The following is a 16,297-nucleotide window of genomic DNA, read 5'->3' as shown; positions in this document are numbered from 1 at the left end:
GTACTTTCACATCCAGGAATCGTGGAAGATAGCGATCTTGATCAAAATCAAGGAGCATGACACATAAAAATTATTTCTTCTAGATTGGAAGCTTCGCGGGGTCTAGTTCGAATCGTATGCTCGTTTCCTGTCATCCAGCGCAACACTGAGTTCCCTTTTCCTTGCAAGAAAATGAGAACATTGCCCAATTTTTAGTTCACGTGTCGAATACCGAAGTAGCTGACACAATTTCGTAATATGTTTTTTCTAAAATAATTTGATCAGTACACTGAGAAGACAACTTTTATTGATCACAATGCCTTGTTGACGTTAACGCAGCAATTAACCTTCTTGAATTTCAATATATTTAATCACAACGTATTGTTTCAAATCTTCAAATCGAAAGTACAATCGTGGTGTCGTAGTTGGTTTCGAATTCCCAAAACTCCCAAAACTTGTCCATGACGTGACCCGACAGTCACGGTTTGATTACCCATGTGTTCCTTGTCATTTGATGAGATAAAAAGGACCAATTTTCGCAGAAAACTTCATTCTTTCTTGTGACTTGCAAGACTTCAGAAGGTCTGCGCATTCACTAGCGTCCATACTATATTATCTACAGTACATCTGCACCTTTCGTGGCATTTCTAGACACATCGAAGTCATATAGATGAAAGTGCAGCATTTCTACTTAGCGACGATAACAAAATCTCTCACACCGACAGTTTTATATTTATCGACCCGTCAGAAGATTTACAAAGCCTAAGGCATGGTGATTTCAACAACTCTAATAACAGGTACGTTCTGATGAGTAATTTTGGTCCTTTTTTTAAAAACTTATATCTAAAATTTATCATTTATCCAGCCCGACTAACCCCCAATACTGAAACGCAATTAAGAAGTGACACTTTTGTAATTTATTACATGCGACTCTATCTTCGAAAGCTACCACAAATATATGTAAACACAAGACTGTGTTCCGAGAACAGTTTATGAAAGTTTAGACTAGATAGCAGTGATGACCTACATTTTTGGTAAATAACCAGCACGTACGAATTTTGTTTAATGGATACTAAAACACTGAGTTTTGAGGGGATACTTGGAAAATCATTGCACTTTTTGATGAAAGGAAAGCCGTACATATCTCTATACTCACTTCAGGCTTTTGAAGAAGTCGACCACTACATACAGTTAATATGCGTACTACGATACATTACAAGCATCCCTGTGTATTCAACTAGTTCCTTTTATGTTTGCGTACGTGTGCAGGTATAGAACGAATTGTCCTTTCATGTAATTTACATTTTGCTTCGTTATGTACGAGAAGATTTTCACATAGGTGTAAAGGTTCATGAAAAGACAGAAAATCTGAATTGTTGGAAATGCCATTTCTGTGATAGATTACTATTAAGCTTTGAAATTATTGTGATTATCTGTAGTTACTGACGTGTCTTCTGACATTGATGTGCATAATTTTGCATTTGGCTGTGACAAAACAAACTTATAGAAAATCAACAAATGTCCAGTGAATATTTTTAATTCAAGTTTTTAATTCAAGTTTATTTTATTGTGTCAAACAAGATTAACCAAATTCGCAAGGCCTAAATGTCACTTGTACATGCACCCCTAGATTTTCCACGTTCTCTAATATTTTTTCTTCGTTCAGCATAGGAACTTACTCGTGGCCTAAAGGGTCTTGTCCTACGAGTCGTTAGAAGAATACCCCTTAGTGCACAAGTAAGTTGTCCGATTAAATAAAGACAAATATTGGGAATAATATAAGTTCCATACCTCGTCAAGCAAGAGTTTTGAAAAAAAAATCGGGAAAAATATAGATTCATATTTCGCCCATTCATAGAACCGCTGCTGTAGACATGGGTCATTGTGACGTAGAACGAACAGCAGGGTACATAATCCATATTTTCTGTTCAAAGACAAAAACTTGGCTGTGCATGATATAAGAAGATATATGTAGAAAGTAAATTTTGACCTGGGAAATTAACCTTCACAAATAATCCTTGATATTACTAGAGGCATTCAATTTTCTTGTATTGTGGTGAACGCATTATTAATTGTAACTGCAACGACAATGGGTCACGTTTGTGGTTTTATAACTGACAGCTGACCGTTAAACGATGTTTTAGCAGTAAGCGGTGGAGTTCCAGGACAACAAAATAGATAAACTTTAGATACATTTTGTCACAGAATGTATACTGTTAGTTATCTGTGATTTTGTATAAGACCTATATATACACTATACAGAATAGACTAACATTAGCTTCATTTATTATTGCAACAAACTTCAGAAATAATACATAACTTAGTGTAAGTTATGACTTTTGGACCGCTAGTCCGAAACAGCCACCTATATCCGTGCCATCTACTTAAAGTTGTCGCGTATTACATGAGTCACATCGAAAGTTCACACGGAAAGTGTGGCGTTGGGTATCCCTCGGTAGAACAAACCACTAAGTATCCACCCTCTGGACAGGGGGCAAGGGACCGAACCGGCCGAGAGAGCAAAACTTGAGAAGAAAAGCGGAATATTCTTTTATCTATTTATGCAATACGTTATTTTATTGGGTCAAGTTCCATAATACGTTTAACCAGCCTTACGTACGTATCAGAATCAATGTGCGAATAACCAATCACATGTAACCCCTTCAAAATACACGATGTATATGTATTGGTATCACCCGAAGGTTATGACGTCATTTTGCAGCAAATATGGTCGTGCTAAAAGGTGTTCCACGAATCATCTCGCCTGAACTGTTGAATGTATTGGCTCGAATGGGACACGGTGACGAGTTAGGTCAGTATCATTGTAATTTTTTATGGGCCTTAGGAACTATCTGACAGTCATGGACTTGTCAAATTGTGACACGTTGCATGTGTTCAGCTTCGTGTATGATCTCGCAACGTGCTAGCGGCTTGGCTTGGCTGTGCCTTGTACATACATGTACATGGAAATAAAGTGGGAGTTCCCGGTTGATTTTTGACGTCCAAACATGGCGAAGGGTACCGAACCATACTTTCGAAGTTGATGTTATAATATGTACTTCCCGAAATGACTTTATAGGTGAAACATAAACCAAGTACGTAGGAGTAACATCTTAACGATCGCAAGCTACAATAATCCCAAAAACGTTTTAAAAAAATATAATTACGCGTACGAGGTTATGCGGTCCAACGCGACATGTACACGGGACATCATTGATATGGTGGTCAACCATCTACACTTCCACTCGTCAAAGATAGGAACTTTATCTATAAACACTATACCTTGCACCTAATCGGTCTTATTGTAGAATGATAAATATTAATATTGTCAAAATGTCCTGTACCTCCCTGCCAAAAATCATCGTTATATTCCCCGTCGTAAAAGAATTGGTGTGTATAAAAATGTATTCTGTATGATATAAAAAAATTCCATAAAGGTTGATTCTAGTGTCTGTGATTAAAATTGTAGTTTAAAGTATTAAAAAAAGTCAGGGGAAAAAATGATGTAACAAGAAAAAAAAATCATTTCGACTAAATCAATAAGGCATAAAAAATATAATTGTTTGGTTCTGGTTATTCCACCCCCACGGGCCTAGTTTTTCATTGTGGAACTTTTTAAAAAAATATTTTTTTACGTGTTCGAGAAAAAGAAATCACAAAAGTTGTTCGCATCGTCTCGATATTCAGTTTGCATGTCAGAAACATGCGTAGAGACACTGCCTGATCTCGGTTTGTTAATGGTGGGTTGACCGAAATAAAATATACGCACAGGAAATCCAGCGATATATTTTGATTCATTTTGCCATAATATGGGGACATAATATTTTAGTATTTATACCCACAGACACTGCCAATTAGTCAGAAAGTGCAAGTAAAAATCGGTAAATGTTGGTTAATAAGACATGTAGTCTGTAGTTTTGGTTTACTGATGTCTATTACAACCACCAGCAATGTATTTTTTCACAATGCTGTTGAGTTTTATTCACCTGTTGACTACACTCGTCATAGCGACGTGCTAACGATGGCTCTCTAATGACGTCACAAAATCGCGTGGTCTAAGTGGGACCGGAAATACCCGAAAACTCTCGAAGTAAATCCGAAGGGAACTGACTTTTAAAAAAGGTCATTTTAAGGTATTTGCAGACGCTTTTTTAAAGTTTTAAAACCAGAATACATTTCACAAACATGTCTAGCAAAATAGCAATAGTGAATGTGAGCATTTTGAATCACCTTTAAAAAGACAATATAAAACTGTTTTTCCAATCTGTAATGGCTGTACATTTGATGGGCAGAAACCAATATCACACAGAGACCATAACGCAACGGACAACATAACTACGTACCTGAACTAGACACTCATAAAATCTAACTACCCAATTTGTTGTAAAATTGAATGTAATCGGAATCACAAAATTTCTTTTATTGGGCCTGATAAGTTATAACCTCCATAATCTACCAAGCTGATGAACCTTTTTTGGTTAGTTTGTATTTGGTAATTTGATATCTTATAAGTGTTAAGTAATTACAGGGAGTGTTCAGTAATTACAAGGGGAGGGCCTATGGAACTGGGGTGTCACATTTTCAAATCAGCTCTCGGTGGAGGACCATGCATTTTATTTTGCGTTGACTCATTGTATTATCTAACTTTGTATTATTTTGTGATTTTGGCACCCTACCGCTGTCCGCAGTTTCACATGATGTTCCACAGATCCCACCACTGCCATCAATGTACTGCAATATCAGGACATATCAGTCAAATCGCTGCAGTCAACCATTATTTGCGGTGTAGAGAGAGGAGTGGGTCTCGCAGGAGTGAAGGATGAACAGAGAGGCAAGATGTTAGTGATAATGTCAAGGAGTGGGGATGTTGACCTAGTTCCCAATCACAAGGTGTGTCGTGCGCCCTAGTCTTTGGGAGTTCTGGCCTTCAGCTATGCCAATTACCAGTAGATCCAAACACGAGGATGCAGTGCTTACTGACAAATTCACTGTGGTGGTAGTAGTGGGCAACAACTTGAACTCTAATACTCTTTTTTTTTGTTATTGACTGAGGTGGCAGTGGAGAGATATAGTCCTTGCCATTGATTCTGTGACACAACCGACAGCATTTGTAACCCTGGAGTCTTTAAAGAAAAGCATATCTCAAAGGGTACGGGTCATGTTTTAGAGAAAGGCGTTTGGAAGAGGGCCACGTTTTAGAAAACAGAATTGGGGTAGGGCCACATTTTACATAACAGACCAATGCTTCACACCCCCCTCCCTTAGTAATTACTGAAGGACCCATAAGTGAGTGTCAGGTACACCCCATGTTTGTACCCGGCATGAATTAGAAATGATTGAAGTATGAATTATGATTATGAAGTTTTAGTTAAATCATGTTATCTTTCGGTTTACAGAATTGCTACATTTTCAATAACTTCCAGTATTCCAATCGGTACAAGATCCGTTGATTTAACATGGAACCAATTAAACAGAATGTGTTGGTGTTATGTCCGACAGTTCGAGACGAATATCACGCAACAAGAATTGACGACATGCCTGCCGATGTGAAGGCAAGGTTTTGTTTTTATAAAGTGACAGCTGGTGAGAGTGAACACTTTGACTTGCTTGACTACACCGAGATGTGTGAGAAGGTTGTTGTGGATAACAGCATACAACATACTCTTAGTGTGACTGATATTGGTGCACTAGTACATGCCGCCCTCGCGCAAAAATTCCCACATATTAGTGGACCGTCGATGGAGTCTGTGTTACTAACATTCCATAAATACTACACTCGTATGTATTTGGATTTGGAGAAAACGACGCTAAAACACACCGTTTTAGATGCTGGCAACGTCGATGATGAAACATTGAAAAGTGCATTGCTAGAAGTTTGAATTCCAGGGTTCATCAAACCATGCACTGGTACCGGGTCATTTGGGGTCAGCCAAATTTCCTCAATCAACAATCTGAAGGACCACATCACGTGGTATAATGATCAGAGTCTCAGCCAATCCCTTGCAAGATTTATCGACAAATATTCAAATAAAGAAGTGTACCCCAAATTTGCCAACAACAGCTTAATTCTGGAAGAGTTCGTCGATGGCGCCAAGACTGTCACTGTAGATGGATGTATCTTTCACGGGGAGATCCTCCATTGGCAAATAACGGAAAACGTGTACTGGAAAAGTAACCCGTCGGCATTTATGGGTGTTAAGCTGCCATTTGAGGCTAGTGAGAATCTAGAGGTTCAATTATGGGCTGTATACGACGCCATAGTTGGCAAAGCTATAGATAAGGGATTCAACAATCAATTTATCGACGTCGAAGCCTTTGTTAGACCGAATGGAGATATCAAAATTATGGAAGTGAATCCACGAATGTTTGCGCAAGTCATCCCTATTTATCGCCTTTGTACTCGAAACGGTGACCCGATGGTAGCTTTGCTGAACCTAACAAACAGTGATCTTAAACCAGAACCATGTGTTTGGAATGGTCAGCATGGTTTTAATGGTTACGTCATAACATTTGCCACTGGAAAAGCAGGAGACCTTCTGGATTTTGAAGAGGCAGCGAAGTTTCCAGAAATCTCTCTTCTCTGTAGCTATGGTGACGAAATAACAAATAGCGGAGAAGCAGGTGCCAATCTAGCGTTCGTGAATATTGCAGGCAGTAGCAGAGAAGGTAACTCTAAAGATATATAATCGAACGTATCACTTCTTACGTGAGGGACTGGTAAAAATCACATGGGAAGGGGGGGGGGGTGATTTTTAGAAGTTCGAACCTGGATAAGATTGACCCGCTCCTAAGACCTTGTACAATACTGACACAACCAATCCCCCTGTCATTGGAATATCTGTGACCAAAAATATTCCACACAAATATTGACCATCCCTCAACAATTCCAAGAAAAATGGTTGCTCTCCCTTAAAAATACCACCCCGCCTCTAATTAATTTGTGTCATTTGTAGTCCGAATTACTTTCGTAAATTTCCAAGTACCCCTTTCCAGAAAGGTTACTCAATAAAGAACGGACAAACGGACTTTCTCACTTTTGGATCAATTGTCATTTTCACATTAGAAAAAAAGGTCAGGCATGGAAATTAAAAAAAAACATGTGACAACATCAACTGATAGATAAAAAATAGACCAATTAATCAAAAGAAAGATAATTAGAAATATCGAAACATAAAACCTCTTTTGGTCTAACAGGATATTGAAGATGTATGTATGTATGTATGTATGTATGTATGTATGTATGTATGTATGTATGTATGTAGGTATGTAGGTAGGTAGGTAGGTAGGTAGGTAGGTATATATATAAACTCAGTATTGGTAAAATGTATATGCTTAAGTAAATAAATGGCAGGTTTGATCAATAATTACACCCTTCTCATTCATGTAGATGTTATTCGGCGACACCTCGATATTTGCAAGAAGATCCTGAAGAAACCGGAATTCAGTCCCAGATTGGAATATGGAGAAAATGAACTAGTTCACACACACACACACACACACATACGCACAAAACCTGATCTTGGGGTACAAGTTTATGGGGAAACCCTGTTGTCTGCAGATAGTATATATGGGGACACTCTCTATTCCTTCCTTGTGGGATCGAAGGATAATGAATATTAAGTATGTTTTTATTTTCTGTGTAAAACCAGTAAACAGCTATATGGGGTATTTTTACCGTTCATTATGCTACATTATTTGTCACAGACAACGCATAATTTGGATCGTTTAATTTCCTCTGCAATGAGTATTTGTCATATCAAAGTCAATCATTATATGTTGGAATGCAGGCTAACCGTTCTACTTGTACATATTTACATATGCTACTTCTATTCTATTTTAATACCGCTCTACTTGTACATATTCTACTTGTTTCAGAAGCTAAAAAATCATACATATATCATGATCTACACGAATTTTAACTGCTGTTGAGACCATACTCTATGTTACAGTAAAATTACAAGTTACAACTATATAAGTGTAAGTACTGCTTTTCGGGAGTTTTTCATCAATTTTTCAGGGTATTTCAGTTCAAGTTTCAGTCACTTAAGTAGGGCGTTGACGTGACCAGTGAAATGAGTTTTTCATAAGCAAATTCACTAGTCTAATTCCTATACAATATCGTTACGATATGTATAGTTAAAAATGTATACTTGGAACTAAATTCTGCATCCAGACTACTATCACACATGCGTATTACATCTATTGCTCTCTACAAACAGTTTGAAATGCATTTAAATTAATATCTAGGAGATCAGGGTGGACTACCCTTCCTCTTTACTTCAAGTCCGGGATTATTCTTCTCCCCGTTTAATACAGTGGCTTGAGTGTGTCTGACTATTTACATGTTCATCGAGCAAAACTTAATTTTATCAGTCAACAGTGCAACAAAATATCAGCGTGTTCCAATAACAGCCATCTTCATCTGGCAATAGGCAATGACCTCTAAACTTGGGGAGGTCTCTAATTCTGGACAGAAACAGTATACCCATTATAGCTATTGGGAGGGGTGTCCCATTCCCACAGTACTAAGCACTTTGATAAAAATAAGGACATGTAGGAGGCCATTTAATGGCATAAAATTTCAAACTATGGACCAAGTCGATTGTAGTACGTACATTTGATGGTGCGAGCGCTGGAGTGCTGATATAGAAAGAAAATGGGATACAACCCATCCGACACTAGTTCTCGTCGCAACATTACAATATTCTTTGTTTTCAATATGTATTTAATATTTATAATCAGTATTAACAGTTATAAATATTTGTGCAATGAAACCTGTCAGAGGTTTTCAAGTCAGTATCATCCAAGTATGTAGTATATTTTCACTGACTGACATATATTCTACACAGTGATATTCTAGATGAGTTGGTCCTATTTGTTCAGACGTTGCCTTCCTGTATGGCTTCAACACAAATAAATTGTGGGAAAGCTTGACAAGGAGCAAGCACTTTGATAATAACCCCACCGCCCCGAATAATTGCTTGTACAATGCGCTTCGAATATCGTAACACTGAAGTACCTATCGCGGACAGTTTTGCACGAAAAGAGACAGTTTGAGCGCGGTATATCTATTCCTCGTGTGAGTATGCGCGATAACAGTTCAAAGATGTTCCGTGTCTGTCATTACTAAATTGGAATCCCACTGTTTGGACAAAGTTGGTCGAACACATTTTTGTCACTTGGCTAGTTCATATATACGTTTACAAAAGCTACTTAAATTACAAACGCTTAAGCTGTGATCATATACGTGTGATTCCCGCCTTTCCAACCTAAAAAAGTTGGCAGTCTTGGAGCGGTTGATTTCTCCTTGATTTACGTGATGGTCACGACTATTTTTATTAGGGTTATTTGCATGCTTGATATGCACTTTTCTATGCAATGTAACAATTGTAATTTATGCTGATAGTGGTTTTATCAGTATGGGATGATTGATATACTCGAATAGCTTATCACCATTTATTAGCCTGTGTCCATACAAAGTGATAGGTTAAACGATTTATGGTTTACGTGATTTTCCTTAGTTTGTAAAACTAATCTTTTAATTGCATGATGAAAATAATAATAAAATAATCTAATATTTAAAATTATAACAACAACAACAACAACAACAACAACAACAACAATATACAGCGAATTGTGTATTACCATATCGCTCTATATATTATCCTGATATGGCGCTCAATTTCACCTCAAAACTCTCAATCTATATACATGTTTAAGATTATGCATTGGTCTTTCACTTATCTTCCCTCTCAAATTCGAATGCGTGTTTAACCTTTCGACATTGGAATCCATCAATCACGTTAATTTGATGCCCATGACAGACGCATGCGTGGAGAAAACGCGGCAAAAGCACTCAACTCAGACGGGTGCGCGTTGCTCAAAGGCTCGGTCGGAAAGACATTCTTCTGAAATATTAATGGACAAAATCTGGTTCCCTTGAAGAACATCATACGTTTTGCTGTAAATCAATTAACTAGGTAAGTTTCACTTTAAAAGCTTTAACATGAAAGAGATGCAGTGAGTTAGGGGACATTTTCATATCGATTGATTCCTATCCAGGAACCAGTCACAAGAATTCCTGTGATGCCTTAATTATAGATTACAGTATGTTGATGATTATATAAAGGACACCGAGACAAATTTTGTTTTTGGAATGCCAGTTAGTTTCTTTTTTGGCGTTGAAGATACAACTGTAGTCACTATTTTTGAGCTAAATCACATAACTATGTTGTAATCACTTTCTTTTTGAGTATTTCCAATCTACACATCCTTGAGTAACGTTCTTGCCAAATACCAAGGCAATCACTCTGGTACAGTGGTAGTTTTCATCCCCTTTGACATTGTATGGTTGGTTCCCTCCCTACAAATTCCAAACTTGTGTGTATAGCTCTGTGCTGTACTGAATTATACAAATTGAGGTTGAGTGTTCCATTGAAACACCACATGCACATACACACTCGCACACATGTATACATATGCATACATACATACATACATACATACATACATACATACATACATACATACATACATACATACATCCATATACAATATCAAACTTTTTATTTTGAATTTCCATATAACGTTATGAATGTAGCATATTTCAAGAGGAAGGGTAACAATGAATGCAGCTTATTCCCAAAGTAGTACCATAAGTAAAATTTGAAATTAGGTGGTATTTTTTTGCGATTTCATGAAAATCAAGATGGGGTCGGGTAACTGGAACCAAACATGAATAATTATTTATGTTGCCCAATTCTAAAAAACGTGAATGTTAAATGATTGAAATTGCCCAATTATTAGAAATGCAGTATGCTTGGTCAGTGTCAATGGATGGTGTTTGACAACAGATATTAACAATTACATTGCAGGTAATGTATATGTTTGTCATCTGCCAGGAATTATGCTATGGACATGGGAACGATATTATGGATGTGATATTATGGAGGTATCGTGCACATAATGAATAGGATTAAATAAGGTAGGACTGACCTGAATGAATTACATGTCATCAAATGAATACTTGATACTTAGCATATTTGAACATTGGTTCTGTAGTGCTGTGGGTATTGTAAAGTGTCTCTCTCTGTTTGTAAACAACTTAAAGTCAAACATTGCAGGACCAGTCAACTTTGTATTTATTTATTTGGTGAAGATACTACTTTTGAGTTTTTTTTCGAGTTTGAAAATTATTCAAAGCAAAATGTGTGTGACTAACTTCTAAACTGAACGTTCTTTGTGTATAGATTAAGATTTGTTTATGATATAAATTAATAATCCCATTGGTGATATGCAAATTAGATCTGAAAATCTGAAAAGCTACATGGTGAATAGGGATGACATTTGGTGGGATATCTTTGGGTGTTATATTGTTCAGAACAAACTGACTCTAGCTATAATGATCATGTCCTTAGCAACAGTGAAATAAATGATGTGTGTTACAAAGACAACATGTAGGTAACTAATTAAAGACTCAAAGTATGAATCGAAAATGTGCCTAGCAACAAGACCATGCACATAGCACCTGCCAAATGCAAATGATGGTGCAACAATAAAACCAGGATGGTTTTAAGATAAGCAAATAAATAGTAATGTAAATGATGGATTCAAATACAACGAGCAACAAGACTATATGCCCACTAAGCGATGATGATGTACATGTATATTGCAAAGATAATAACAGCGATTAATTGGCAAAAAAATAAAAATTGACAAATAAAGTATGCAAATATGTACTCTGTAGGGACCTAGAGAGTTGCCACACAACTATTAAGCCATTTTGTAATATGTACTGTGTAGGGATAACAAAGTTTACATGGTTTGTGGTGTGACGGTCAATGATCTCTGATGAGTGTGGCCACACAACTCAGCCATTTTGTAATATGTACTGTGTAGGGATAACAAAGTTTACATGGTTTGTGGTGTGACGGTCAGTGATCTCTGATGAGTGTGGCCACAAAACTCAGCCATTTTGTAATATGTACTGTGTAAGGATAACAAAGTTTAGATGGTTTGTGGTGTGACGGTCAATGATCTCTGATTGTGGCCACGTAACTTAGCCATTTTGTAATATGTACTGTGTAGGGATAACAAAGTTTACATGGTTTGTGGTGTGACGGTCAAAGATCTCTGATGATTATGGCCACACAACTCAGCCATTTTGTAATATGTACTGTGTAGGGATAACAAAGTTTACATGGTTTGTGGTGTGACGGTCAATGATCTCTGATGAGTGTGACCACACAACTCAGCCATTTTGTAATATATTGTACTGTGTAGGGATAACAAAGTTTAGATGGTTTGTGGTGTGACGGTCAATGATCTCTGATGAGTGTGGCCACATAACTCAGCCATTTTGTAATATGTACTGTGTAGGGATAACAAAGTTTACATGGTTTGTGGTGTGACGGTCAGTGATCTCTGATGATTATGGCCACACAACTCAGCCATTTTGTAATATGTACTGTGTAGGGATAAAATAGTTTAGATGGTTTTGTGGTGTGACGGTCAATGATCTCTGATGAGTGTGGCCACACAACTCAGCCATTTTGTAATATGTACTGTGTAGGGATAAAATAGTTTAGATGGTTTTGTTGTGTGACGGTCAGTGATCTCTGATGAGTATGGCCACAAAACTCAGCCATTTTGTAATATATTGTACTGTGTAGGGATAACAAAGTTTAGATGGTTTGTGGTGTGACGGTCAGTGATCTCTGATGAGTGTGGCCACACAACTCAGCCATTTTATAATATGTACTGTGTAGGGATAACAAAGTTTAGATGGTTTGTGGTGTGACGGTCAATGATCTCTGATGAGTGTGGCCACACAACTCAGCCATTTTGTAATATGTCCTGTGTAGGATAAAATAGTTTAGATGGTGTATGGTGTGACGGTCAGTGATCTCTGATGAGTATGGCCACAAAACTCAGCCATTTTGTAATATGTACTGTGTAAGGATAACAAAGTTTAGATGGTTTGTGGTGTGACGGTCAATGATCTCTGATTGTGGCCACATAACTCAGCCATTTTGTAATATGTACTGTGTAGGGATAACAAAGTTTACATGGTTTGTGGTGTGACGGTCAATGATCTATGATGAGTGTGGCCACACAACTCAGCCATTTTGTAATATGTAGTGTGTAGGGATAACAAAGTTTAGATGGTTTGTGGTGTGACGGTCAATGATATCTGATTGTGGCCACATAACTCAACCATTTTGTAATATGTACTGTGTAGGGATAAAATAGTTTAGATGGTTTTGTTGTGTGACGGTCAGTGATCTCTGATGAGTATGGCCACAAAACTCAGCCATTTTGTAATATATTGTACTGTGTAGGGATAACAAAGTTTAGATGGTTTGTGGTGTGACGGTCAATGATCTCTGATGAGTGTGGCCACATAACTCAGCCATTTTGTAATATGTACTGTGTAGGGATAACAAAGTTTACATGGTTTGTGGTGTGACGGTCAGTGATCTCTGATGATTATGGCCACACAACTCAGCCATTTTGTAATATGTACTGTGTAGGGATAAAATAGTTTAGATGGTTTTGTGGTGTGAAGGTCAATGATCTCTGATGAGTGTGGCCACACAACTCAGCCATTTTGTAATATATTGTACTGTGTAGGGATAACAAAGTTTAGATGGTTTGTGGTGTGACGGTCAGTGATCTCTGATGAGTGTGGCCACACAACTCAGCCATTTTATAATATGTACTGTGTAGGGATAACAAAGTTTAGATGGTTTGTGGTGTGACGGTCAATGATCTCTGATGAGTGTGGCCACACAACTCAGCCATTTTGTAATATGTCCTGTGTAGGATAAAATAGTTTAGATGGTGTGTGGTGTGACGGTCAGTGATCTCTGATGAGTATGGCCACAAAACTCAGCCATTTTGTAATATGTACTGTGTAAGGATAACAAAGTTTAGATGGTTTGTGGTGTGACGGTCAATGATCTCTGATTGTGGCCACATAACTCAGCCATTTTGTAATATGTACTGTGTAGGGATAACAAAGTTTACATGGTTTGTGGTGTGACGGTCAATGATCTATGATGAGTGTGGCCACACAACTCAGCCATTTTGTAATATGTAGTGTGTAGGGATAACAAAGTTTAGATGGTTTGTGGTGTGACGGTCAATGATCTCTGATTGTGGCCACATAACTCAGCCATTTTGTAATATGTACTGTGTAGGGATAACAAAGTTTACATGGTTTGTGGTGTGACGGTCAATGATCTCTGATGAGTGTGGCCACACAACTCAGCCATTTTGTAATATGTACTGTGTAGGGATAACAAAGTTTAGATGGTTTGTGGCGTGACGGTCAGTGATCTCTGATGAGTATGGCCACACAACTCAGCAATTTTGTAATATGTACTGTGTAGGATAAAATAGTTAAAGATGGTGTGTGGTGTGACGGTCAGTGATCTCTGATGAGTATGGCCGCACAACTCAGCCATTTTGTAATATATTGTACTGTGTAGGGATAACAAAGTTTAGATGGTTTGTGGTGTGACGGTCAGTGATCTCTGATGAGTGTGGCCACACAACTCAGCCATTTTTTAATATGTACTGTGTAGGGATAACAAAGTTTAGATGGTTTGTGGTGTGACGGTCAATGATCTCTGATGAGTGTGGCCACACAACTCAGCCATTTTACAATATGTACTGTGTAGGATAAAATAGTGTAGATGGTTTGTGGCGTGACGGTCAGTGATCTCTTATGAGTATGGCCACACAACTCAGCCATTTTGTAATATGTACTGTGTAGGGATAACAAAGTTTAGATGGTTTGTGGTGTGACGGTCAGTGATCTCTGATGGTTGTGGCCACATAACTCAGCCATTTTGTAAATATGTACTGTGTAGGGATAACAAAGTTTAGATGGTTCGTGGTGTGACGGTCAATGATCTTTGGTGAGTGCGGCCACACAACTCAACCATTTTTTAATATGTATTGTGTAGGGATAACAAAGTTTAGATGGTTTGTGGTGTGACTGTCAGTGATCTCTGATGAGTGTGGCCACACAACTCAGCCATTTTGTAATATGTACTGTGTAGGGATAACAAAGTTTAGATGGTTTGTGGTGTGACGGTCAATGATCTCTGATGAGTGTGGCCACACAACTCAGCCATTTCGTAATATGTACTGTGTAGGGATAAAACACAAGTTTAGCTTGAATACTATTGGTTCTTCATTGCCTTTTAATTTAAAAAGTTAGATGATGTTGTAATTGCAGTGTCAATGTGTAGTATATTCTACATATGTAGATGTATTGATGAGACGACAGGTGACATGTATACATATTCATGTCAAGTACGTATAATTGGGACAGCATGTGAGTAAAAAAAAATATGCCTCAGTATTGATAGTTTTTCTTAGTTGTGTCATTGAAATGGGGGAAAATTTGACAAGTTAGGATTATTAAATAACCTGGACTGGGGCTTTTAAAGTAAAGCACTATAAATAACTACCTAACTAATGCAATTAATGTGTAGTGCTGGTGATTTTTAAAAAGATTGAAACTGCATGTATATGCCATTAAATTTAGTTATCATTTGTAGATCTACCAGAGTATGGGGAAAAGAAACACTGCATCCATAAAGAGACGTAGTAAAGCTAGAAGACAAAGAAAAAGAAAACTTCACAAGTTGCAAAAACATTCATCTCATCCACTTACTGTGTTACCTTCATTCGATTCATCATATGAGGAGCAAGTTCATACACCTATATACTGTGAATCCAAGAAAAGGACCCAGAAAGATGTATTTCTGACTGATCATGATTCTAACCATTCATCTTATCTACAAACTGAGTTGCCACGATTTGATTCATCATCATCTGAGGAGGAAATTCATACTCCAATCTCCCACGAACCTAAGCAAAGGACAATTGAAGAATTATTTCCCACTGATCCTTTACTTTATGGTTTCTACAATTGGAGAATGCTAAACTTTAAGCTTCGCAAAATGGAGAACAAGCAAACTATTTGATAACCTTCAATAAAGTAGGGGAGCAAGATGTTATCATTCTAGAGACATTATCATCTGAAACATGAAAATATCAGACAATTGACACCGTTGACAATAGGCGTAACAATATTTGTAAGTTTGCATCATCTATCAATCACAGACAAATTATCTGACTTCTGGCCATGGGTGAGTGTCTACATTTAATACATGGGCGATGATCCTAGAATGTATTCTGTGCAGTCATAGAATATAAAAAAGAAAATCATTTCTAACTACTGTTAAAAATGTAAAACATGTATGAGTTAAATGTAAAAATACATGCAAATTATCTGACTTTT

General features: G+C 37.4%; 1 protein-coding gene across 1 annotated transcript; it reads left to right on the top strand.

Annotated features, from left to right (window-relative positions):
• Positions 1–5,879: 5,879 nt before the first annotated feature.
• LOC144446940 (uncharacterized) lies at positions 5,880–7,770 on the top strand. Its single transcript, XM_078136785.1, has 2 exons — positions 5,880–6,645; positions 7,367–7,770. The coding sequence occupies exons 1-2, from the start codon at positions 6,168–6,170 to the stop codon at positions 7,597–7,599; spliced, it is 711 nt and encodes a 236-aa protein (XP_077992911.1). The 5' UTR covers positions 5,880–6,167; the 3' UTR covers positions 7,600–7,770.
• The last annotated feature ends 8,527 nt before the right edge of the window (positions 7,771–16,297 follow it).

This window comes from Glandiceps talaboti, chromosome 15 (genome assembly GCF_964340395.1).
Source record: "Glandiceps talaboti chromosome 15, keGlaTala1.1, whole genome shotgun sequence".
NCBI classification, from domain to species: Eukaryota; Metazoa; Hemichordata; class Enteropneusta; family Spengelidae; genus Glandiceps; species Glandiceps talaboti.
Note: the sequence above shows the minus strand (reverse complement) of the source record. Positions and strands in the feature narration are given on the sequence as shown.